At 33.0% G+C, this 24,217-nt stretch overlaps 6 protein-coding genes across 7 annotated transcripts; 1 reads left to right on the forward strand and 5 right to left on the reverse strand.

Moving 5' to 3' along the window:
- Positions 1 to 1,671: 1,671 nt before the first annotated feature.
- On the forward strand, positions 1,672 to 6,085 carry LOC123893291 (FBD-associated F-box protein At4g10400-like). Its single transcript, XM_045943226.1, has 4 exons — positions 1,672 to 2,599; positions 2,766 to 2,924; positions 3,016 to 3,326; positions 3,888 to 6,085. Exons 1-3 carry the CDS (start codon positions 1,871 to 1,873, stop codon positions 3,289 to 3,291), a joined length of 1,164 nt encoding a protein of 387 aa, XP_045799182.1. The 5' UTR covers positions 1,672 to 1,870; the 3' UTR covers positions 3,292 to 3,326; positions 3,888 to 6,085.
- LOC123892371 (G-type lectin S-receptor-like serine/threonine-protein kinase At1g11300) lies at positions 4,577 to 5,211 on the reverse strand (the record flags this gene model as incomplete). The annotated part of the gene is made up of 2 exons (XM_045942159.1): positions 4,577 to 4,947; positions 5,032 to 5,211. Coding segments are annotated over 2 exons (492 nt in total), but the record flags the coding sequence as incomplete, so codon positions are not given.
- LOC123892372 (G-type lectin S-receptor-like serine/threonine-protein kinase SD1-13) lies at positions 5,224 to 6,090 on the reverse strand. Its single transcript, XM_045942160.1, has one exon. The coding sequence runs from the start codon at positions 6,088 to 6,090 to the stop codon at positions 5,224 to 5,226; it is 867 nt and encodes a 288-aa protein (XP_045798116.1).
- Positions 6,091 to 7,717: 1,627 nt separating this feature from the next.
- On the reverse strand, positions 7,718 to 9,271 carry LOC123888828 (protein PYRICULARIA ORYZAE RESISTANCE 21-like). Its single transcript, XM_045938016.1, has 4 exons — positions 9,190 to 9,271; positions 9,039 to 9,072; positions 8,845 to 8,926; positions 7,718 to 8,463 (listed from the first exon to the last, which is right to left on the reverse strand). Exons 2-4 carry the CDS (start codon positions 9,048 to 9,050, stop codon positions 7,955 to 7,957), a joined length of 603 nt encoding a protein of 200 aa, XP_045793972.1. The 5' UTR covers positions 9,051 to 9,072; positions 9,190 to 9,271; the 3' UTR covers positions 7,718 to 7,954.
- A 4,698-nt stretch (positions 9,272 to 13,969) lies between these two features.
- On the reverse strand, positions 13,970 to 15,191 carry LOC123888829 (putative SERF-like protein). Its single transcript, XM_045938017.1, has 4 exons — positions 15,033 to 15,191; positions 14,882 to 14,944; positions 14,495 to 14,603; positions 13,970 to 14,321 (listed from the first exon to the last, which is right to left on the reverse strand). Exons 2-4 carry the CDS (start codon positions 14,886 to 14,888, stop codon positions 14,249 to 14,251), a joined length of 189 nt encoding a protein of 62 aa, XP_045793973.1. The 5' UTR covers positions 14,889 to 14,944; positions 15,033 to 15,191; the 3' UTR covers positions 13,970 to 14,248.
- A 1,423-nt stretch (positions 15,192 to 16,614) lies between these two features.
- Positions 16,615 to 22,287, reverse strand: LOC123888827 (purple acid phosphatase 15-like). 2 transcript variants are annotated; one of them, XM_045938014.1, is made up of 7 exons: positions 21,811 to 22,287; positions 20,214 to 20,405; positions 19,662 to 19,995; positions 19,331 to 19,548; positions 18,327 to 18,517; positions 17,859 to 18,143; positions 16,615 to 17,024 (listed from the first exon to the last, which is right to left on the reverse strand). In XM_045938014.1, exons 1-7 carry the CDS (start codon positions 22,094 to 22,096, stop codon positions 16,878 to 16,880), a joined length of 1,653 nt encoding a protein of 550 aa, XP_045793970.1. In that variant the 5' UTR covers positions 22,097 to 22,287; the 3' UTR covers positions 16,615 to 16,877. The 2 variants fall into 2 exon arrangements, with proteins under 2 accessions (XP_045793970.1, XP_045793971.1); XM_045938015.1 differs by having other exon boundaries at positions 16,883 to 17,022; positions 17,856 to 18,143.
- Positions 22,288 to 24,217: the final 1,930 nt, after the last annotated feature.

The following is a 24,217-nucleotide window of genomic DNA, read 5'->3' on the forward strand; positions in this document are numbered from 1 at the left end:
GATTATCAAATTTAATTAACAGAAATTGCACTTCTCAAATTTGTTTAATGTTGTGATTTAGAGATTATTATTTTCATTTATGAAACTCCCTCCGGCCACTTTTTATTTTCATTGAATAAATGATAAAAGAAATACTTTTGTACATCACATTAGGATATGAAATACTTGAACACGAGATACCACCAATATCGTATGTGCCACAATCTAATCGACTTGGAGCTTATCCTGAGGAGTAATCATTCTGAGAAGTGGAAGTGGTTGCTAGAAGTGCTGAAACATTGTCCCAAAATTCAAAATCTTACCATTCATAAGGTTTTGTTGATGCCTTGGAATTTCTTTTTCTTTTTACTTAAACACTTTTTCTCCTATTTTTATTTTATAAAAAAGACTTAAATGCAGTTTTGCCCTCCTATTTTGATTAAATCGGAATTTTACCCCCTGTTTTAAAACACGGACTTTTACCCCTTGTTTTATAATTTTTTGGATTTTGCCCCCCATAAAATTCTGCTTTCGAGTCACAACTTCAAAGCTTCGCACACAACTCAATTTGGATCAATAATTCACCAAACAGATATCGAAATGACCGTAATCAAATTATCTTTCCACAGAATCAAACCCCACTAAATTTGAAGTTACAAAGAGAGATTAATTATCGTTTTAGTGAAGGGTAAAAATGAAAAGAAAAAAAAAAGATGATAAGCTAAAAGTTATAAACTCAAAAGCTATTTAAAATAGCATCTAAAAAATAAGTTATAAGTTAGGAAAATAAGTTATAAGCTCATGATAAAGACACCACTGCTGGCCCCATTTGGATTAGCTTATTTTTGAGTTTATGCAAACAGCTTTTATGCAATATAAATTAATTTTTATGCTATTTTATAAGTTCACACTAGTGAAAATTGTATTTTTATAAGCTATTTTATCATAAACTACTTGACAAACTTATAATAATACATAAAAATTGCATAAGCTGTTTGCATAAGCCCAAAAACAAGTTAATCCAAACGGGATCTAAATAAGGCTTTTAACTTATAAGTTACTCCCTCCGTTCCTTTTTATAACGAACACTTTGAAAAAATAACACAAACCAATGAAGCACATTGTATATGATTATTTTCATTTAATACTTTAAAAATTTAAAATTTATTTCATCTATGCCCTTATTTAATTATTCTTAATTCAACTAATTTACTAATTTTTAATATTTTCACTCATAATAAATAAGGGTATAAGTAAAATTAATTATTTAAAACATTTGAAAATTGGTAAAAGTTTCTTATAAAAAGAAAAAAAAATTCCAAAGTGGTTAGGACCGGGAGGGAGTATAAGTTATTAGTCCCCTATCCATATTATTTACACTAGCGGGCCAGACAGACGCATTCCGCGTCTGCCTGTGTCTAACTCATGTAAAAAAAAAACTCTTATGTTATGAAATTAAAAATCAGAGATTAATAAAAAATTTCAATAAAAAAATGTACCTTATTTAAATTTCTGCAAGAATTGTGATAGTTGAAAGATCTTAATAAGAAAGAATGATTATATTATTTATATTTAAAATGAAAAATAATTTAAACAATATAAAAAATTCAGCCCAAACTCACTTATCCTTTTTATATATCGTTATAGATCAGATCTGCGGTAAATTTGAAAAACAAAGTGCGAGTAGTTTATTATCCTTGCCAAACATACCCTAATCAAAACCCTTTTCCCTTTCCCTCCCTGTGACGGATTCAGTCTCGAAAACCTCTCTCACCCAATTCAAAACCCCAATCAAAGTCCCAGATCCCCTCCATTTGAAGTTACGGTATCGCGGCAAAACGCTCTTTCTTTCTTTCTGGATTTTGGATTAGGGTTTGAGTTTGAGATTCAGATGTCAAGATCAATTCCAACAGAAGATAGAATTAGCTCACTGCCAGATCCAATTCTGCATCACATCCTTTCATTTCTCCCAACCAAATTTGCTGCAACCACAACCATTCTCTCAAAGAGATGGAATCCACTATGGCTCTCTATTCCAACTCTCAACTTCGACGACACATCATTTGAAGACTACATCTCCTTTCGCCATTTTGTGTCTACTGTATTTCTCTTACGAGACATCACTTTACCCATCCGATCATTCAACCTCAACTGTTTGCCCTCGAACCCATATGACATTAATCGATTTGTTTATGCCGCTGTACAACGAGGAGGAATCGAGAAACTCGATCTCGAAATGTATGGCGTAAAAGTCAAATTACCTGATAGCATTTTCAGTTGTAAGACACTTGTCGTTCTTCATTTGAGAGGGGTAAAACTGAATGATGTGATCGTGGATTTACCTCACCTCAAAACTCTCCATTTGTCTCGTGTATCTTTCCAAAGTGTTGAATATCTTACAAAGTTTCTATCAAGATGTCTCATTCTAGAGGAATTGCATCTAAAATATTTACTAATTGATAGTGACGAACTTGTTTTAGAGGAAAACTTTCAATACTTACCGAATTTGATCAGAGCAAACATTACTAATGGCTTGCGTCCGTTTCAATACCTTAGAGTCGGTTTGGATGTTCTTCTATTTACTTTGTGTTGCAAGGCAGAGGTTCTCCATGCACAACTGGTAACAATATTATGATTATCAAATTTAATTAACTTCGTTTAATGTTGTGATTTACTAAAGATTATTATTTTCATTTATGATATTATATTATATAGTGTTTGACTTAGAGTTTACTCTTCAGTAAGATTTTCCCATCTAGAGTTTGACTACATGTACATCACATTAGGACATGAAATACTTGAACACCAGATACCACCAATTTCCTATGTGTCACAATCTAATCCACATGGAGCTTAATCTGGTTATTAATCATACTGAGAAGTGGAAGCGGTTGCTGGAAGTGCTGAATCATTGTCCCAAAATTCAAAATCTTACCATTCATAAGGTTTTGTTGATGCCTTGGAATTTCTTTTTCTTTTTACTTAAACACTTTTTCACCTATTTTCTTTTATAAAAAATCATGTCAATTGTTGCAGTTTAGGATTGGATATGAAAGTTTGGATAATTGGACGGATCCAACAATTGTTCCGGAATGTCTCTCAACACAGCTCAGAACATGCTTGCTTAAAGACTATAGAAACACAGAATGTGAGATTCAATTTGCAAAATTTATTTTGCAGAATTCGAAAGTACTAAACACAATGTCAATTAAGAGTAACACTTCCCTAGATCTAAATGTCAAGCACCAAATGATAACAAAATTAACTTCATCCAGAAGGGCCTCAACAACATGTGAACTCTTATTTGATTGATGATAGTTAGGGCATAGCTGCAATGGTTATTAACGGTAAGATTTGATGGTTGAAAAGACATGAACTGTTTCATTTTGTCATATATGTCATATAGATTTTCAATTATATATTGGCTTTCCTATAATGAATTAATGCTAGACTCTTTCAATTTTTTATTGATGATTTTTTATACTTGAGGTATATCGATTTGTCACTTTCTGGTAGTTTTGTGGACTTGTAGGAAGGAGTGATTTGAACAGACCAATGAAATCTCTGAATGTAGCTGAGAAACCAATGTGGAAACTAATTCTTTTAACCAGTACTGTCAAATAACGTCACTACAGTGCAATTTTAGTAAACCGCTATTGTGTCGCATTATGCAATTTAGTACAAAGTATTGTCAAATAGAAGCTATAATATATACCACTGTAGCGTAGGATAATTTATACAAACCTATATATTCTGCTGTCCGCGGTTGACAATACTTCTTTTGACTAGCCCAAATCTGTGAAGGGCAATTCTAAACTTAACAAAGTGAAGCAAGAAACTGGGAAAGTTAGCTTACATATCTATAACCTCTACCGTTAAGTTTTTTTACATGTGTTTCTTTCGTGCAGATTCTGTCATGATGGCCTAGGGAATGATAAGATTGTCTTGTCTTAAATAAGGAGTTAAGTTTGAAACCATTTCCTCCTGGAATTGTTTCCAAAGTTAATGTTCCTTCCTTTTGTGCTAAGGTTCCTGCTGGAATTGATTTAACTGAAAACTCCTCACCAAATAGAATGGTAATTGTAAATCACTATGTGCACTAGCTTCCTCTGTAATTTTCCTGCTTTGTATCCTTATGTTGCAGTTCAATGAGAAAGAAAACGAGATTGGTACCATTACTTTGATTTGCATCATCATGTATTATACTAAAGATAAATTATTTTGTCTTAACTACTATGTTATGAAATATACTATTTTTCTTGCTATATTCCCCAGTTCAGTCATAATTTATGCTTCAACATAGTTTAACTGTTATCTCCCTTTCTCTTAAGATGCATGTGAATATTTGTCATCCTATTTTAGGTCCAATAGGCATTTCTTGAAACACAAATATATACACATATATAGCGACCAGCAGTGACCGATTTGCTAGACTGCTATACTAAACTGCTCAGGTATTTGTTGTTTTGTAGTGAATAGTTTTGAACCAAGTCGGTTGTAAACTATGATAGAAAAGTTTTAAACCACCACTTCTGTATAAAACGAAATTTCCAGAATAGTATATACACAAAAATTACCAGATAGAATGCTCGGTGTGTAATGAAATAACATAATCTTAATTTCCTCAAAAGACAATAATATAGTGTTCTTAGTTGTCTATCTTCCCTGGAGGTCTGAAATACTGACTAAGTTGATAGAATGCAAGCCATCATTGTTCTCGTCAGACGACAATGAGCTTAGCATATTCTGTCTCAGTATGAATGCAGGTTTCTTTGGAGGAGGAAGATCTAAAATCTCACTATTAAGCATTGAAGTTACAGCAGCCATAGTTGGTCTGTCTATGGAAAATTCCTGTACACACAGAAGTCCTATGTGTATGGACCTAAACATATATTTATAATGGATAGGATCATATATTTCTGGATCTATGAGAGATAAAATATTGTCTTCTGTCCATTGTATCCACACCTATATTGAGAAAATAAAAACCAAAAATTTAAGAAAACTGTAGAACATCAAAGATTGAGTTAGATAGGAGTTTAAGAGACTTACAAATCCTAAAAGGGTTAGAGAATTCTCGCAATCATAAAATTTTGAATTTCGTCGTCCGCTTATTATCTCAAGAAGCAAAACTCCAAAGCTAAACACATCAGATTTATCGGAAAACAGTCCTTGCATTGCGTATTCTGGAGACATATAGCCACTGCATTGAAATGTAAGACAATTGAATATCCAAGTATGCCACTATAAACTATAATCTATAATCAAGAAGGTATATTCTTTCTTCTTATCATCCGACTGCTTCTGTTCACAATTTCCTTCTGAAGTCAGTGTATAGATTAGGAGACCAACTGTATCCGTCGTTATTTCAAAGAACGAAACATTTCCTTCTCCATCATCTGTAACACGTATACCACTGAGATAATGAGTTTTCATATGACGAACCCCTGTAAAAATCTTACCATTCCAAGGACCGGTGCGCCAATATGGCCGAGTTTCATTCCAAATGAAAACTTCAGGTATAAGAAGTCTTTCAACACTTAAAGTGAAGCTTCCAATAGATGGATCAAATGGTGTTTTCCATGATGTGAGTTTTACTTTCTCACCTGTTATTTTGTTGCCTGTAACTTTCATGTTTGGCAATATTACATTTGAAGGATGTTTGAAACTCTCCCATGTAGTTTTTCCTGTTGCGCCTTCAACTAGTACAAGGTTGCCTGTATCCAAAAGTTTAGAACTTGAATTGGCTGCGGTATTCGGCACATTTGATGTCCAAATCACCTCTTTCTTTCCATTCAGTACCACAAGATCATTACCATCATCAGATATTTTAACAACACCAGAAGAATCTTCGAGAGGTTGGTCTCTGTTAAGCACCGATACAACTGTGAACTGTGGCTGCCACCAAATTCCGACATAACGATTCGTAGAATTTTCAGGGCTGAAGAAGCCTAAGATGAATTTACCACTCTTGGAGCTTAGAGTTTCAGGATCCTTGATAAACTGAGTTGATGTAATAGTGTCTATGGCAACACTGACATCTATAAAATCAAAACATAGCATGCTCAAAATGAAGAACAGAAACATATTTGTGTAGTTGTTGAAATCCATTACTGAGATGATTCCTTCTTTTCATGATAAATGATGAATTTTAGTATAGATATAAGTGAGTGCTTTTTACTTCTGTGGCCATGCTAATAGTGCTATTTAGTGAATAACTTGTGTTGATGTGTGACAATGCAAGTTCACCACTTATTCAATGTTGCATTTCATATTTAGAAACATGCACATCATCTACACTCTCATGCCATTCATTTCCCATATGTCAAATGAATTTTTTTAGTTTCTTTTTATGCTCTTGATGGTATTTGGAAATGTAATCTTGCAACTATATGTTCAAAAATTCTCATTTTTAAACCTCTTTTATCTAGTTAATAAGCAGATTTTGCTAATTGACTCCTTCAATTGATGGTTAATTTAGTATTGAATCAGCTCATGATTTCTTATCCTCTCAAATGCAAGCGGAAGATAACTACTGATGATGAGTTTCCATTGTGACATAATGCCCTAAATAAATTGATAGATTGAGTTTGATATTTTCAATTAATTTTTATTTACATGTTCTTTAATCTCTGTACCATACATTTTTAGATTTTTATCCCCTTTTATTTTATTTTTTTAAATACTTAACCCACAAGCATGTTGTTTATTAAGGGTATGTTTGACCATACTTATTTTCTATTTTTTTTCTTCTCCTTACAAGTAGTAAAGATGTAAAAAAATTGTGTTTGACTCAACTTCTCCTTATTTTCTATTTCTTTACTTTATTTCTTTAACTCTTTTAAGGAGAAATATAACCAAATACAATTTTCTACTTCTCTGTTTCTTTTAAGGAGAAATAGAAAAGTAAAAAATAAGTAGGATCAAACGAGGTCTAACCTTATTTTCTTTGCAAGCCAAATTAGTCTAGTATTTTGTATTTATTATTATTTATTTTTCTTGTGGATCAACAGACTACCTATAACCAACATGGTTGGTTTAGTAGCGAAAGTTTAAGACTTTAGAGTGTGTTTCTTTAAAAGTTTTATGTTAGATTTTTCCTAGGATCAGTTTTTATGTTGGATCAATTTATACAGAGTAAAATTTAAATTTTGATTGAATTTTTTGTTGATAAACGGTGAAATTGCATGATATCATATGATTAGTCAATCATTAGAATGAATACCGTGTCTTAAAAAAATGAGCGAATTTATACATAGGTAAAATGGAGAAAGAAAATGATTGAGAAATGAGAAAGATTAAATATAACTTTAACATCTTATTTAGAATAGAAGAAAGGATGGGAAATGGAAATTCCTATAAATCTCACATAGTTTGGTTGAGAAGAATACATAAGAAAAAGGATAGTAAAATTGATGTTGGTTGGACACCACAAAAATTTCAATCTCTTTCATTTTGTAATGAAAGTAAAGCACTTCAGGAAAAGAATTTATAAAATAAGATTATTTTTCAGATTCCGATAGTGTAAAAATATAGTTCGTGCATTCAATTAAATCACACAATATATATTTTTAGAGATAAATATGTTTTGTTTTCCTTCTATAAGAATATAATTCTCCTCATGATCAACTAAGAAAAATATGAAAAATATGTTTTGTTTTCCTTCTATACCCTCATTTTCCACCCTTTTTCCCTTTGTCATAAAAATAAAATTCTTAAAAGACTTATAATGCAAAAATTAAAATGAAGAAAAAAAACTTGATTAAATTCACCTATACAACATTAAGTTTGAATGATTTTTTACAACAAAATATAAATATAAATTGGTCTAATTAGTAAAGACCATGTTGATGATAATCTATAAGCACTTTCTAAATTTTGATTTCTATGAATTATGAGATCCAACTCATTTATTTAACTTTTATATATCAAATAAAATTATTATATAAAATCTCTTCAACCTTTATAACCCCATTCAACTTATTGTACACGTTGATGCCTCTTCTTCACGCAAGCAATCATGGTGATGGCCCACATAACAAGGCCCACTCCATCCATAGCTATCGTATATGGGCCTCCCATAAACTTCTGGAGGCCCACCTTGCCCAAACCCATAACCAAATCCATAAGGAACAACTTGTGGAGGATATGATAGAACTGACATTGGTGTTGTATGAGGAAACATTACCGCCGGTGCGGCCGCAACCGGAACTGGAGCCGGTGCTGGAGCCGGAGCTGGATTTTGTTTAGGTTGAGGATCAATAGGTGGTCCAGGATTGGGCTTTTTTTCACCTTCGGGCTTTTTATCGTGATCTTTGGGCTTTTCGGGTGCTGGTTTGGGCTTTGGTGGTTGCACTATTTCTATGCTCTTGATTATGCCACCACCTGAACAACAAATATTGTCTCTTACCTTCTCTGGGCTGCAGCATACTACTCTTATGGTCACTATACCATTCTTCTCATCATATATTTGATCTCGAATTTCTTTCATTCATCAAAATTGCAACAACAAAAAAAAAAAAAACATATTAGTAACTCCATTTTGTGCCCATTTTAATAATTATTGAAATATTCTGGTGTGAAAAATCTGTAAATATATGATTTTTTTTTCAAGTATCAATATTAAAGATATCAATTAATTATGATTCAATTATACTAAAAGAAATAATTGTTTAATTTGAAGCAAAAGTTGTAACAACCCAATACTAAAAAATCAAGTAAAGTTAGGTGATCAATTGCAAGATAATTAAGATTTGTAGATATAATATAATCAAATTTTTAAATACAAAATCTATATTTAATGGGACCATAGGCTAATAATATATGAGAATTTGCAAGGAAAATAATTATTATTGAAAGACTCACGAGGGTATTTGCAAAGAACCTTCTTGACTTTCTTATAACATTTTCTACATTGAAGGTCAGCCTTAAGCTTCATTATGGCAACCTACATGAGTTCAAGAAATAAGCTTAATCAAAATTTAAGCAATTAATTTAATGGTTATTAATAGAACTATTTAGCTGCATAAGAGATATATAAAATAAATATTGTTACCAACCTTCTGCTCCATGGCTTGGGGAGAGAGCTTAGATCTTAAGAAAATAAGAATGAAATTGATTAAAAAATGGTAATATAAGAATGAAAATAAAAGGAAGAAAGTGGTTTAAGAAACTGACAAATGTAATATAGAAAAGAGATAGAGAACATACACTTGAATATGAAGATAGGTGGATGATAATACATCGCACTCACTTAACCTTCACCACCAATCATATGCAAGTCGGTAATGTCAATATGTTCAATTTCTCAAAAATTAATTGATAGAAATTTAATATTAGTCTTAATCATACTTTTTAACCTTTTTTAGAGGATATTTTCTTTTTATTTTGGTGAGTATATGTATTTTTCATTATTTTTTGTAAAAAAAAAATTCATTATTTAATTACAACTAATATTTGATATTTTTTTGTTTATAAAGGAGGTGAGAGTCGAACCCATCATATCTAACATACTAGATCATATTTAGTAGCTTAACTAATATATGATTTTGTTTCTAGAGATTACGGGTAATTTTTTGAGATAATATTATAATTCTCGTGAACATAATTAAGTTGGTATAGACAATTAAATTACTTGACCCAAAAAATAGAGTATTACAATTAAGTTCCTCATAATTTTATATTTTATATTTATATAAAACTCAATTTTCATAATCTATTCTGATTTCTCAAAAATTATTAATTAGATTAAACTGATTAAATTTCTTTTTCTAAACTCACCAAACATGACACCGAATCTTACAAAAAAGAAATAAAATACGCAACAAATTTACCCTTCTTCAACTTCAAACTCTAACCTGACAATATTCTGAGTAGTAAAAAAAAAGAGACTCTTCTACATTTCAAACCTTTAAAATAATTTCATTTATCAAATGTATCAATGAACCTTCAAATAATTTAATAAATATTTAAGAAGAATGGGTTTTAGTTAAAAAGAAAAAGGGAAAAGAAAAATAATGGTATGGTAGTTGTTGATATTTAAAAAGATTGGGTTTTAGTTGTTGAACCTACAAATTTTAATTAAGAATGAGAGAATGTGCCATATTTAAGTGCATTTATGTGTGTCGTAAAGACTAAAATGCCCTCAAATATAGTATATTTTAAGTGTATATCTGTTCGCCACAACGAAGAGATAATGTGATATCCGTTCGCCACAACGAAGAGAAAATGTGGTATATATATCCGTTCGCCGCAACGAAGAGATAATGTGGTATATATTTCTGTTCGCCACAACGAAGAGATAATGTGGTATATTTGTTCGTCTCAACGAAAAGATAATGTGGTATATATGTTTATGAGCGAGAAAGAAAAATATAATTTGATCTTTAAAATGTTTTTAAGTTGCATTATGAGCTATTAGAAAGGAATTTTCATTATGTTATAAAAACTGGTTTTGTGCAACGTGAATTATTTCCTTTTTAAAATATTCGTGCGGTTATTGTTTCTCCTTCGTGTTCACTTGGTATCTTATGTTGTCACTGAGTCTATGTGACTCACCCCTATTTCCTTTATTTTTTTCACATCCGCGAGTGGCAGGATAGAGTGTTCTTGATTTTTGTAGATTCTAGCAAGTACTCTCTTTTTGGTAGGCCCCTATCTTTAATGGAGGCCGGTATTTTGTGACTTCAGTATGATGCAACTATATTTTGAGTAGACCTTATTTAGAGGTTTTTAGGTGTATGTAGTACTACAAGTTTGTAACGCTGCTATATGTATAGCCACCCACTATCATGGTGGATATGTGAAATTTAGTATAATTAAGGAAATGCTGTTGGAAAACCTTTTGATGTAAATAGATAATGCAGAGATAAAAATGGATATTTTGGGATTGTAAGAAAAATAAAGGAGACTTTGCCAAATTTTTGGTAGATTCTAGAGATGTGAATATATGTGTATTTTTATATTAGGCTTGCCAGACTTAGTTATTTTTCTATAGCGACGGTTAGTTTGCGCGCCGGTCATGATATTAAATTTTGCCTAAATATAAGAAATTGTGACTTTAAAGAATTCAAATCTGATGTTTATAGCGTTGTATTTTTAGGTGATGTAATTAATGCTGTCAATTTTTTCGTTTCTAGTGGTGGTAGCTTGTATTGAAGGGGTGTTGTTGACAGTTTGGGTGTATATTGTTTTTCGTCTGATTTTCAATCACGTATGAGTCTTTTGCAACCATCATAAAATGTCGGTAGAGTTTTATTACTATGATACTGGACTTGGACTTATATTAATAAAGGAAGGAAAATGATGAATAGCACGATGCATTCCTCGTGCAAATCCTGCGAATGAGCTGGCACAACCACTTTCTTAGACGTTCTCTTTACTTCTCTCTAGTCCCTAGCGGTGGAAGGATATTGAAATTGGTGGGAAGGGATTGTCTCCCATGAAGTTTTTGTCCAGTAAAATCTGGACCATTCATTGCTTTTTTGGTGCTGGCAGACTTTGTATTTAAAAAATTATTGATGGTGTGGATTTGCACTGCAGGGCCTTCCGTGGAATTTTCACGGGAGAGGACCCTTGCCCGAAATTGGTGGATTCAAGTATTTGTTTTTTTTTTTTTAGAGTGCTTTACCAAACTTGAATTACATGGTTGGAATTAGATTGGTTTCAATAGACAATAACTTGCTGTTATTTGGTTGGAATTAGTGAAAAAAAGTGAATGCAAACAAACTCTGATTGTTCCTAGTGATTTTATTTTTATATGAATATTAATATTAATAATAAGGAAAAGGAAACTGGTGACAGCGGACGTGTTCGTGCAGTTTTGCGGGTGTGCTTGTCGCACCATATAGCACAGCTGATTAATAAATTCTTATTTATCGGGAAAAAATGGTAACTTTTTTATTTATTTTTTAACTGTCTGGCTTTCATGGAAAATTGATCCTAATAATTTGAAATTCAGCCAAAAAGTAAAAAAGAAAAATCTATTTAAGAATTGTTTCACACCCAATATTCAATTTTAGATCCTATGGATATGGATGATTCTTTCTTAGATGAATCTTATTAACCATTAACTCCAATAAATTGGTTAAAAAAAAATTTCTTTGTAATTATTTGAAAAAATATACTCCATCCGGGCATAATTATAAGCAAAAACTACTTTTTAGGTTCATTCAAAAAGTAATATATCTAGTCTTTTTTTTTTGTTACAATAATATATCTAGTCTAAATACATCATTTTTTCAATGAATCTAAAGAATATTTTTTTAATCCGGAGGGAGTATCATTTATTTCATATTGACAGATTGAAATATGCAAATATTGATCTAAAAGAATCTATCTTTTTCGATTAATCCTCTTAAACTTCATTCTTCAAGAATAAAAAAAAAATCTTTCTCAATCAAGTTTAAATTTGTTATTGGAATCTTGTAATTCATCCTTTTTACTTAATTTCTTTATCTTCCATTATTCCTCGAATTTCTAAGATTTGACCCATTTTCTTATTGATCGAAAGCTATGAAAGGTATATAGATTTCTTTTTTGATCAAAGTAATATGCAAAATCTCTGGTTTTTTATCTTTATCTAAGCATTAGAAAAAAAAAAACTCGAAGTTTGGTCGGGACAGGGGAGAAGGCAATAGAGAGGAGGATAATCGGTCGCCGAAGAGATGGGATAGCGGAAAGGAAAATAATTAGGCAAAGAGGGTGTACCTTAATAGTATGTAGACTAGGTAAATCTAATGGTCAAAGATATTTAGCCACCATAGACCACTTATCAAGTTGGTGTCCATGTTAAAATCTGTCATTATTCCACTATATAAACTACAAACTATAGTGCAAAGAGTTGAAGCCGAGCAAATACCTGAAAACCAATGACCTTGATTCTAATGGTTTGTTATCAAAAACAAAATGTGACCTATAGTTGAGGTAAAATTGGAATTATAAGTTATTGATCATCAACCATATAACTACTTGTCATATGGAAGAAGTATAACACTCATGAGCATGTAATGAAGATCCTACAAAGTCTACCAAGGTAGTGGTGGTGACCAAAAGTCACAACTATACTATAGAGGCCGAGGACCTAAACCGAGTGATGAGCTCTTTAGATCCTTGAAGATTCGTGAAATGGAAGTTGGAACTGTGTGGTGAAGATAAACACAGAAAGACCCAAGTCCATGAATATATCCTCCAAGGGCCAGAAGAGTAAGACACTTTCCAAGACAATGTTATAGATGAAGAAAGTAAGGAAGATAACAGACAATTGTTTATTTTTAGATTAGATAAATGAAGAGACTATAGAGAAAGAAACAAAAGTTTAGACATTCAAGGAAAATAATCAAAAGGAAATCACTTCCTCTGAGAAGAGTCAATATAATTCAAGTACAAGAAGCCTAGAGATATGAAAGTTGAGTGCCCTACCCTATAAAAGTAAGGCAAGTAGATGAACTTCAACAATATAAGAGCCCTCATGGCTTACATGGGAAAACTATAATTAGATTTCCCCTAGTAATGAGGACAGAAATGAAGAAGCCAACATTTATTGGATGACAGAAGAGGGTACAAACACATATGAATGCAAGCAAGTACAAATAGTTGGTTTATATCAATTCTGAAATTATATGTAAAAAAAAATATCAAAAATGAAACATGCATTGTCGATGTAAACTAATTTTACACCAACGGCCAATCAGAATCCATCATTTTGCGGTTATTTTTGAATTGTGGTTACAAAATATGTGTACCGACAATATGATGATGAATTTACAAAATCAGTGTAAACCTAAAACTAATTTACAGTGCATCACTATTAAATTCTATAAATATGTCTATAAACCCATAACCCTTATCATGAAAATATTATATGCAATACAAAAATTCCATCTTTGTCACCAATTTCAAAGCAACCTTCAGACCAACAACAAATTTAGATTTAATGAATTATGATTTACAGAGCAGCTAGGTATCAAAAAATATGACAGAGAAGAGAACATAAAGATCAACAATATCATCACATGCTAGTATTCCATTCCATACAAAAATAAAATACAACTCCCTGACTCAGCATCCAACATCAATCCTTTTAAAGGAAATACCAATTATTTGTTGAGTAACCCCACATGACAATAATGCAGACATTTGATTGTAAAGTCCTACCCAAAAAAGATGATCACAAAATAAAATACAGATACTTTCAATTTTCCATAAATATATAAAACCAACAACACTTCAACCTCAAAATCAGTAATAACAATAATAATCAAATCATTGCCTATTTTTTGCTTCCACCTGCAGCATCCTGAGCTGCTTTCTTAGCAGTTTTCTCCTGCAGTGCCTTTGCATCCCTGCTCATAAAAATCAACAAAAAAAACAAAGTTAATATCTTTGAAGCACGGAGACACAAACACGACACTAAAACATCAATACCGATTATAATTTTAAAAAATAACATAATTCAATGTAATCATAAGTGTCTGGTGTCAGAAAAGAAAAATCTGAAAATTGTAATTGACACAACCTTTCCCTACGCTGTTCAGGGGTCAATCCATCAGTCTTTGTTGGCTTTCCTTTAGAACCACCAACTCTAGATTGAGCCCTTTCACGATCTTTCTCTCTCTGGTTACCGCGTATGCTTTATAGTTAAATCCAAACAGATTCAAACACAATAATAATAATAATAATAATAATAATAATAATAATAATAATAATAATAATAATAATAATAACCAACACAACAACAAAAAAATAAAGTTTTTTGGATTGCGGCAAAGGGAAAAACTGCAAACAAGAAAAAATTTCAAGAAATTGAAAGCGTTGAAATCCAGCGAAGTTTAATAAGATTGAAAATCAAAAGGTCAGCATAAACCCTAAATTGAGGAAAATTGGGGAAGAATTAAAAGGATATGAGTCATGATGATTGATAATCGATTCTTCAACAACGAAACGAGATGAGAGTCGATGAAAAACCCTACAAAATTGAAAACAGAAAAAAGTTTTATAAAAAATTAAGAAAAAAGCAAAACGCAAACAGGAAAAAGAGGGTTAAAGAGAGATACCTGATTAAAAGGTCCGAATGCAGCGAATAATGAAAATTGAGAAAGAGAAGAAATTATAAGGAAGGGAAATTATTTGGATTGGACTTTGAAGATTCGTGACCAGCTTGGCAAACAAATATAAAATAATTTTTTTTTACTAATAAAATAATTTTTTTTGTTGGTGGATAATTTATTAATTCACCAAGATTTGAAAATTCTTAAAATAAATCAATCCAAAGATTTGAAAATTCTTAACACAGAAAAAAAAAATTAGGATATTAAATTGATAAGAGTGTCTTTGCCAAAAAAAAAAAGTGTCTTTATCATCTTTGATTTATTTTTGAGTTTATAAAATATAAATAAATAAATAAATTTTTATGTATATTATACAACAATATCGACTAATTTTTTCTCTTTCTTTTTCTCTCACAAACAAACGAAACAACCCTTCGAAATCCTAATCTTTCACGTTCTTCAATCCACTCTCAGATCCTTGTTCTTCCTCCCTTCCCCTCTCGTTGAACTCTCAAATTCTCAACCATGTCTGCCGCTCTCGATGATATCATCAAAACAAAAAAAAACTTTTATGTATTATTATAAATTTTTCAATGTAATGTATGAAAAAACAACTTACAAAAATATAATTTTTTTTAGTGAATTGACATAAAGATTATTTGCATAAACTATTTTTATAAACTTAAAATTAAGTGAAATACAAACAGGTAAAAAAAAAACTTTTACTATTATTCTTAATTTTTTTAGAACAATTCTCTAAACACATGTCAGAACGAAAATAAAAATATGAAAAACTAGCTAAAGATATAGTGAATGGATCATCTCCTTCACTCTTCTCTTCATCTCTCTCAATCCTCTCTATTTCTCTCTTAATTTCAATCTCTCTCTTCAATAAAAAGTATTAAAATAATAATGAGAGAGAGTGAGATTAAGAGAGAGATAGAGAGGATGGAAAGAGATAGAGAGGAGACGGAAGGAGAGGATCCAAATCCAAAAATAACTACCATGTCAATATTATCACCCAAAATATGAAAAACTAGCTAAAAATATAACTACCATGTCAATATTGTCACCAATTTCATTTGGTTGTTTTCTAATGTGAAATTAACCATATAATCCGTAAATGAAAGACGTATGCAATCATTTATCATAGCAATCTTAGACGCTTGTATTCTTGCTGTAGACGTATCCAATCATTTTTAAACCTTGAGGTAAATTTTGGTCTGTACTTACATGTTTAATTGACCAAAATATTTAATATTTTAATCAAAGTCCAACTTCATTTTTAATTTGTCCGAAAAGATTACGATTCTTGAATAGTTCACAATTTCATTTTCACTGATTTGGAAGATCTAGGAAAGCCTTCAAGGACAAGCTTCAACTCAAACGTGCTGGCTCTGCTTGGACAATATCAATTCATATTCCAACTTCAGATATCCCTATCCAAAATCCAAAAGTTTTTCAACTTCAGATATCCCTATCCAAGAGCAAGTTGGGCACTTTGGCGAGGGAGGCAGTGGCAGCGAGGAAGGACTCCTATGATGTCGCTAAAATAGATCAAACAAATTATGAAACTAGTAGAAAGATAGAAGGTCAAATACAAGATTTAACCATTACTATACAAGAGAGTACCAAAAGGAAAAAGGCGCGACTTCATCAATTTTCTTCAATGCTCACCCTTTTTATACAAAGTCACAAGTGAATATTTATGTGAGCAATTATCTCTCTTTTGCTTCTTATCACTCCTAAAAATGTGGATCAATTGCCATCTGTCTCCTTCCCTCAACTGATTATGTTTTACCAAGTGTATTGCCAAATGTGCGATTTTAAATCATAAAATCATCATGTTTCTTAAAACGAAGCAACACAATCGCTATACATCCTCTGACGAACAGGACATATATCAGGTTGTCTTACTATGTAAATTTGATCTCCGACTTTCTTATAAGAGTCCTGATTGCGATACCAAGTCCACAAAGCCCATGTTTCATTTTTTACCTGCATATTACCATCAAAGCACTGTCAGATACGAGTACGAGTTCTTATGCATGTTCAGTCAATTAAATGTTCCATAAGCTAATGGCTCAAATGACCTTAAGGTTATATTTCAAAAATCGAAATTAGATTTTGCAAATATTTAAGAGCCAGGAATGTCTTTGATGGGTAATAATATGTCCTAACCTATGTTTGGTTTCCAAAAGAAAGGAAAGTAAAAAGAGAGTAAAAAAAGAGATGATTTTTTGGATTGTTTGATAGGAATGAAAGCAGAATAAAATAAACGTAACAGTTTTGTCTTCCTTCATTTGATAAACAAGAACGTAGGAAGAAATATAAAAATAAAATGACATCAAAGTTGAGAAAAAAGAAAGAAAAAAAAAAGTGTAGTTTTCCGCACTTTCTACTACCTTTTTCAGTTTCCTTTCCATGTTGGAAGGATTGTAATTTTATGGGTCTCGCGCAACAGGTAACTTTTCCCTTCTTTTATACTAAAGCTAAAGAACCAATCAACCAAACCGTTTTACATTTTTAGAAGTGTGTATTTTCGTTCTTTATTCAAATTTTCTATTCTCTCCCCCTATTCCAAAAAATGCGCAAGTGCAAATTGAAGTTCTATTTTGTGACAAATCCAAGTATAGTATAATGTAAACTTGCTGATGAGCATTATTTTTTAGCATCAGAACCCAAAATGATACAGCAGAGCTTTGAATGCATAACTGTTCTCCGGGTAATATGCACCAGAACATAACATGTGAATCGATTTATTGAATGTAATTTTTCTACTACCATGTTATGCTGTACTGCACAAGAGGTTGAGTAAGAAGAGAATGATACCTCAAAAATTCCATAGCCAAAGCTGCTTTCTCTGAAAGCACTGTAATCCGGCTGGCGATCCCAACAAAACTTGCCCGCTGCTGGGCCAAATGTAAAATTTGTTGCGCAAAAGCCACCCATGTAAGGGTCAGGAGTAGTTGAAGGATCAGGACAATGGCCAGGCTCATCTGCGAATGGGATTGACATCTTCTCTCGGTTACCCCCATCCCCAATAGTAATGTATACAGGACCACAAGGATCTAATTTATAATTATAAACCCGATTGGACCTCTCATAAGCATGAACCTGGTGATCAATTCATAACCAAGGCCGAATTAAATAAAAGAAATGTTCCAATTAGCTTCAGAGAAAATGATAAAACTTTTCTTTTTCCATTTCTTTTTCATGGCTACAAATGTTCATTATCTGTAAGAGAACAACCTTAAATGGATTGTCATCATTTTGTTTATTAGGTTTAGGATAACTCACATGTCCATTGAATACTATATCCACACCATATGAGTAAAGCAGGTCTTCAACCTCCACCCGCATACACTCTGCTTCTCTGTAATGAGCTTTATAAGAACTATACCATGGTGGATGCCAGGTAGCTACAAGCCAGGGAGTCACTGATCTATCAACATTAGCCAGATCTCTCTCCAACCACTTGTATTGTTCACCTGCCAAGACAATAAGCCGCTCAGATAAAAAGACGGGAAATAGAGAAGGGATTGATGAGGTTCTTGTGGCTAACTAACAATTTATTAATGGGAGTTTGTGCCGAATTATGGGGAAATTGGCTCGTCTCTTAGCAGAAAAGTTTAAAGTTCTTAGCAGTTCAAAGAGTTATGTTATAGGTGAGGAGCATTAGAAGCAGATTTCCAAATTTGATGAGAATGGGTTTCAAGATTAAATATAAACCCGAAAGTAAGATTTGGATAGCCGCAGCCACCCGAAACAGGCCAAGGTGTATTTTAAGGAGGGGAGTGTAGATAGGATAGGACCCCTAGAATAACTAAGGTATACATACGTAAGGAGAAAGAATAGGTGAGAAGAGAAAATGAAAGGGTTCCATTATGTAATAAACATCCGAGTTGGCAGTAGGGAGAGTAGTGGATGTGTGATTCAGACCAAGAGAATGGAAGAATTAAAATGGAATTTGCTAGACAAGGCACTCTCGAATTACCTAGATTTTCTTGTTTTTGCAGGTCCTGCAATCACTGAGATACAGGCCTGAATATTTATATTAATACAGTCGATTCCAATATTCTATTTTACTTCTTCTTCTGCTACTCATCAATTGACAATAAACAAAAACATCAAAGCAAAAAAATTCCCTTTCTCCTTTTGATTTCTTGTCACTGGCCTATCTTTCAAACCATAGATACAAAATCATTGCCAACAAAAACAATTCTCAAGCTCGAGTAATAACCCAAAAAACCCAATGTAAGGCATATATATGTATAGTGAATAAGGGTAGAACAGGAAAATACCTGGTTTTTCATAATTAATATAAGCCCCAAGCATAATGAAATGAATGCCGCCAGCATTGAAAGAGTAGTAGAATGTGGATGGTGATCCACTTTCTTCAGAGGGGAACGCAAACCTGGAACTGTAAGCCACAAATGTCTTGTCTCCAGCCTGTTTTTCAATTTCATGATTTCCTTCTACCACCATTATAGGAACTCTGGACACTAGATTCTGCATAAACCTGCTCCATTCAGTTATGGAAGCATAAGAAGACGCAATATAAATATATAATATCACGGTCCCTTTTCATCATCCACAAACTATTAGCTTAGATACATATATGTTTCCATGTACCTTCCCCAATAATCCCATCGAGGCTGGTAGGTTTCATGTATAGGAGTTTGTGGAAATGAGCAACTATAACAGTTTGAGCCAGTTCCATTTGTAAGGTACAGATTTGCATATGTTACATCACCAAGTAATAGGACAAGATCAGGTTCGTTGCTAGTCATGTGACTGATGGTGGTAGTCGTATTATACGTGAGACCAAGATCTCCAACTATAGCAATTCTTCCTGGGTAGCTCTGTGGACCAGAAATTGGCATGGTCCTGAAATAGTATATATCACTCATGGCATGTAATGACGGATCTCCACATCGATAATAGTATAGTGTGCTTGGTTCCAATCCTACATTATGGAGACTAATTTAAAAAGCTAAAATATGAAACTTTGCTACAAAGACAACTAGCCGTATTATCAGTTGCATGGACTAAAACATTATGCTTCTCAAACCCAAAATTAAACTAGGCAAAAAAAGAAAAACCTAAAAAAGAATAATAGAAACAGTTATTTGGGTTACTTTGTTCCATTCAACTTTAAGTAGAAAACAAAAAAGCATTGTTCACCTGTGAGTCGAACATGATGGATTATTCCAGAAGTGTAATTCTGAAGGCCTTCAAAAGGATAAAGTTGGTTGTAGATGAGGGATTGGCCCTTTGCTACATTCACTAATTCAAATTTTGAAGTTCCATATAGAACAACACTTGAGACTGTTTTAGGGTCTAATGGCTTGATGTTGTAACCAATTTGATATTCCCCTAACATTATCATAGCATATCATCAACAAACCAACATGAATAACACCATTCCGGAAAAAATAAAAACAAAAATCAAGTTAATTTTGTTCAAATCATCAACTACATCCATCAACAAAACTATACAGACCAGAGCATGAACTTGGAGTTACAATTTTTCTTATTTTAAGAACAACAAAGCATTACAAGAGCAGGGATTTTAAAAGAGATCCATAACCAACTTTATGACTACAACATCAAGGGTTTAGATGTTTCTGTGACTGTAAAATATATCACTGAGATTGTCACTGCATGAGTATTTGATGGAGATTCTCCATCAAATTAAGAACATCGAGGTCATGAAGGCATTACAAGAGCAGAATTTTGACAAAAAGGTCCACCCCCGATATTGTGACCGGCTGACCGCGAATATCAGGGTTTTTGATGTCTATGTGACTGCAATGGGAATGAGATGGTAGCAACATACTTGAATTAGATTGCGATTCCCGGAATTATCAAGCAAGGCAACCACTACTGCAAATTAAAAACCTTGTACAAGGGTACTGAAAATTTGCCAGTATAGGTTGGTTCGTTCAATAAGAATTCAGCTCAAATCCTGCAAGGACCTAGGTTCAAACCATGCAGCCTTTATGAGGACTTCAATTATTATTATTATTATTATTATTATTATTATTATTTTATTATATAAGTAACCATGTAAACACTCTACAAGCCTTGAGGTGTTTCTTGATCATTGGCGAGCCCCGGAATCAACTCACTTGAACTTTTTTATCTTAAAAAATTATTTATTGAAAATTTTGTTCCAAAAAATGCTATAACCAACTAGCCATAAATTTGATCAAAAAATAATTTAATAATATCAAGATGAAGATCTAAAAACACAAACGATAAGAGAAAAGTGTAATTCTCATTTCTTAAAATTGAAAAACTGAACTTAATTACCTACAAAAATGATCAAAAAGTTCGTTATATACATTCATCAAGGAGAACCTGAAAATGAAGTTAAACTAACATTAAGCTATGGTTAACCTCTATAGCACCGACACTTCTAATGAAAGGTGCGTCCGGTGTCAGACACATTCCTGTGTCCGATCCGACACCTTCACATGTGATTATGTTCAATTAATTCATATTTTCAAATTTTTACCGTGTCTGTGTCAACATCGCATCCGGTGTCTGTGTGAGTGTTTGTTTCACGGTGGTTAACTAACTATTAACTAACTAACTATGCAAACCGAATTTAGAAACTAATTCTAGGATAAGAGAACACAGAATTAAAAATTTAAAACTGAGTCTATTATATTAAATAAACAATAACGCAACTATTTCACCCCTAATTTGAAAAATGAGATCACTCTAATCAAAAGAAAAAGAGATTAATATTGTTATTGGAGACACACATTCATACCTGTAATCCAAGAGATCCAAACGGAGTCATGAGTGGTAGAAAGAGACAGCGAAATTTGCTCCGGCTCTAATCCGACGACTTGACGGAGGACGCGAGGATCGGTGTCAGGTAAATCGACGGTGTCGCCGCGCAAGGAAGGATCGAATGGAACGGTGACGGGAAGAAATGGACCTTCGAGTGTGGTTGGGATGTGGCAGTTACTGAAAGTGATAAATAGAGAAAGTAGATTGAGAAAGAGAATGAAAGATCGATGGAATGAGAGAAGAGGTGAAACGAGTGAGTTCATAATTGGATAATTAAGTTTTTCGGGTTTCCGTTTGAAAGAAGAAAGAGTGAGAGAGTGGAAATGTCGCGACTCCGATGTCAATTGTCATATCGTTTTCTTTTGGGAGAGCCACGTAGTGATTTTACTTTTTTTAGCAACAATTTAGTGCCCCTATGCTTGGTGGTAGTTGGTAGTTTCCACCTACAATTAGATTAGGCATGGCAATATGACCTATATATATCTGCTTGCTGAGGGAAAGAATTTGAATTAATTGGGTTTAGGTTTTTCTAAATTTTAAAAGATAGTGTGACACAAGTGGTAGATACTTGGGTCCCTTAATCATTTGATTCTGGGTTTGATCTCTGGTCGGTGCGTATAGAGAAACATTTGTTGGGAGAGGTCAATCCCTTAAATGGATCTCGGTTACCTCGAGGGGATTAGTCTCCGCACTTCCAGATCCAAATTTGGACGGGTTCGGGGGATATCCGAACTGTATGGGTTTGAGTTTGGGGAAGGTAAAATTCGTCTGCGCCCCGCCCCATTGCCATGTCTCCCTACAATTTTAAACGCATTACGTCCAATCCATTTCAGATAACGCTTGCATCCTCTATCTTGTCGCGGTTGTTGGCACAAAGTTAGCTGATGCTTATTCCCCGGATATCGTCATTGTTTCTTCTATAGGAAAATAAGTTAATGATGTGTCGGCCTTTTACCTCTACACCGCATTGCTCTGTCATGCTTTTGCCCATTGTAGAAAATTCCCCATTGGGCCTTTTCTCAGTCCCAATGTGGCTGATCATCCTCGAGCTAGGGCAACGAAAGCTTATTCCGAGAATGCTATTTCTTAGCCTGGGACAGTTGGTTGATTGGATAAGAGGGGAGATCTGCAAAGGGAGTGTACAAAAAATAAAGTAATATGAAAAACATGTTATTCAAAAGTTTCGGATTAGCTTTATGTTGGTTAGATCGCCCGAACGAAGTTGTCTTGTCTTGTAATGGCAGAAGAAAGAGATATCAAATTTATTTATCAATAAAATAAAATTGTAACATGTGCACAAAAAACACATGTTAAGAAAGCAAAAGTAGAAATAATATATTGAAATTTGTGCATTTAACTTTTTAAACATTAAATTTTTTTTCTAACATTAAATGCAATTTTCTATATTTAGAATCTTAACATATGCCCTTGGTGCACATGTTAACATGACCCTTTATATTTATCAACTTTTTCTTTGATAGAATATATTTATCAACTTCAATTAGCTATCGATATAAGAAAAGTACATGTCGTAACAAAGTTCAAATCATTCCAAATTTAGTGACAAATCAGCAAAATTGACGACATAAGTGAAATTTGGGAAGTACATGTTCTAGAGAATTTTAAGTCATGGCACCTCCCAACCTTTGATGACAAATGGCATGACTATAATTGTGATCATCAGAGCCTCAGAGCCATGGCATGACTATAATTGTTCCTCCGTGGCCATATAGAGGAACAATTACAATCGTACCATGGGTCCCTAGTTGGATTTACGGGAGAACAAGCATAGGTGAAAGGGTATATCATCCTCAAAACAACTATCGCTGAAAGAAAAAATGCCAAAACAATCTAGGTTAGATATTTGGTGATTAGAGCAAAAAAATCTCTTACTAGGGCGGCCAACTTTCAATTTTTTAGGAGTCACGATATGTGCAATGTACCTCTCCATGAAGTATCCCCTAAACAATAGTGATATTGGAGTTGTTATGGGCAACCAACAAACAACTAGAAAGTGTTATCAAGACAACCTTAGAACCAATCAGAGAGAAAAAGGAAAGGATTCCTGAAAACGAAGTGAGGAAAAGATCACCCATTTGGAAACAACTCTAAAGGTTGTTTGAAGAAGAGTTGTAGCATTGCTGAGAAGAATTTGGACTTGTTTGTTTGGTAACCTTCAGATATGTAAGGTATAGATAAGATATCATGATCCATAAACTCTCTTTACTCCATGATGTTAAGCTAGTGTCTCAAAGGAAGAGGAAGATGGGTGAAGAAAGAGAGGCAAGCGGTTGATGCGAAAGTGAGGAGGAAGATGAAAGAACCTAACTTCATCAAAACGATAAACTATCCCACTTGACTCATGAAATCTAACGGCAAATGGA

This window comes from Trifolium pratense, linkage group LG6 (genome assembly GCF_020283565.1).
Source record: "Trifolium pratense cultivar HEN17-A07 linkage group LG6, ARS_RC_1.1, whole genome shotgun sequence".
In the NCBI taxonomy this organism is placed as follows: domain Eukaryota; kingdom Viridiplantae; phylum Streptophyta; class Magnoliopsida; order Fabales; family Fabaceae; genus Trifolium; species Trifolium pratense.

What these genes read in the sequence shown, in the direction of transcription:
- LOC123892372 (XM_045942160.1), bottom strand. Translation starts at nt 6,090, where the DNA reads ATGGATTTCAACAACTACACAAATATGTTTCTGTTCTTCATTTTGAGC.
- LOC123888829 (XM_045938017.1), bottom strand. An exon ending in CCTGAACAGCGTAGGGAAAG is followed by an intron (nt 14,322 to 14,494) that starts GTTGTGTCAATT and finishes TTTTATGAGCAG; the next exon opens with GGATGCAAAGGCACTGCAGG.
- LOC123888827 (XM_045938014.1), bottom strand. Translation starts at nt 22,096, where the DNA reads ATGAACTCACTCGTTTCACCTCTTCTCTCATTCCATCGATCTTTCATT. An exon ending in ATATAGTATTCAATGGACAT is followed by an intron (nt 18,144 to 18,326) that starts GTGAGTTATCCT and finishes ATTGATCACCAG; the next exon opens with GTTCATGCTTATGAGAGGTC. An exon ending in TTGGCTATGGAATTTTTGAG is followed by an intron (nt 17,025 to 17,858) that starts GTATCATTCTCT and finishes GGTAATATGCAG; the next exon opens with GTAAAAAATGAAACATGGGC.
- LOC123893291 (XM_045943226.1), top strand. Translation starts at nt 1,871, where the DNA reads ATGTCAAGATCAATTCCAACAGAAGATAGAATTAGCTCACTGCCAGAT. An exon ending in AGGTTCTCCATGCACAACTG is followed by an intron (nt 2,600 to 2,765) that starts GTAACAATATTA and finishes ACATCACATTAG; the next exon opens with GACATGAAATACTTGAACAC. An exon ending in AAAATCTTACCATTCATAAG is followed by an intron (nt 2,925 to 3,015) that starts GTTTTGTTGATG and finishes CAATTGTTGCAG; the next exon opens with TTTAGGATTGGATATGAAAG.
- LOC123888828 (XM_045938016.1), bottom strand. An exon ending in GGTTCTTTGCAAATACCCTC is followed by an intron (nt 8,464 to 8,844) that starts GTGAGTCTTTCA and finishes GATGAATGAAAG; the next exon opens with AAATTCGAGATCAAATATAT.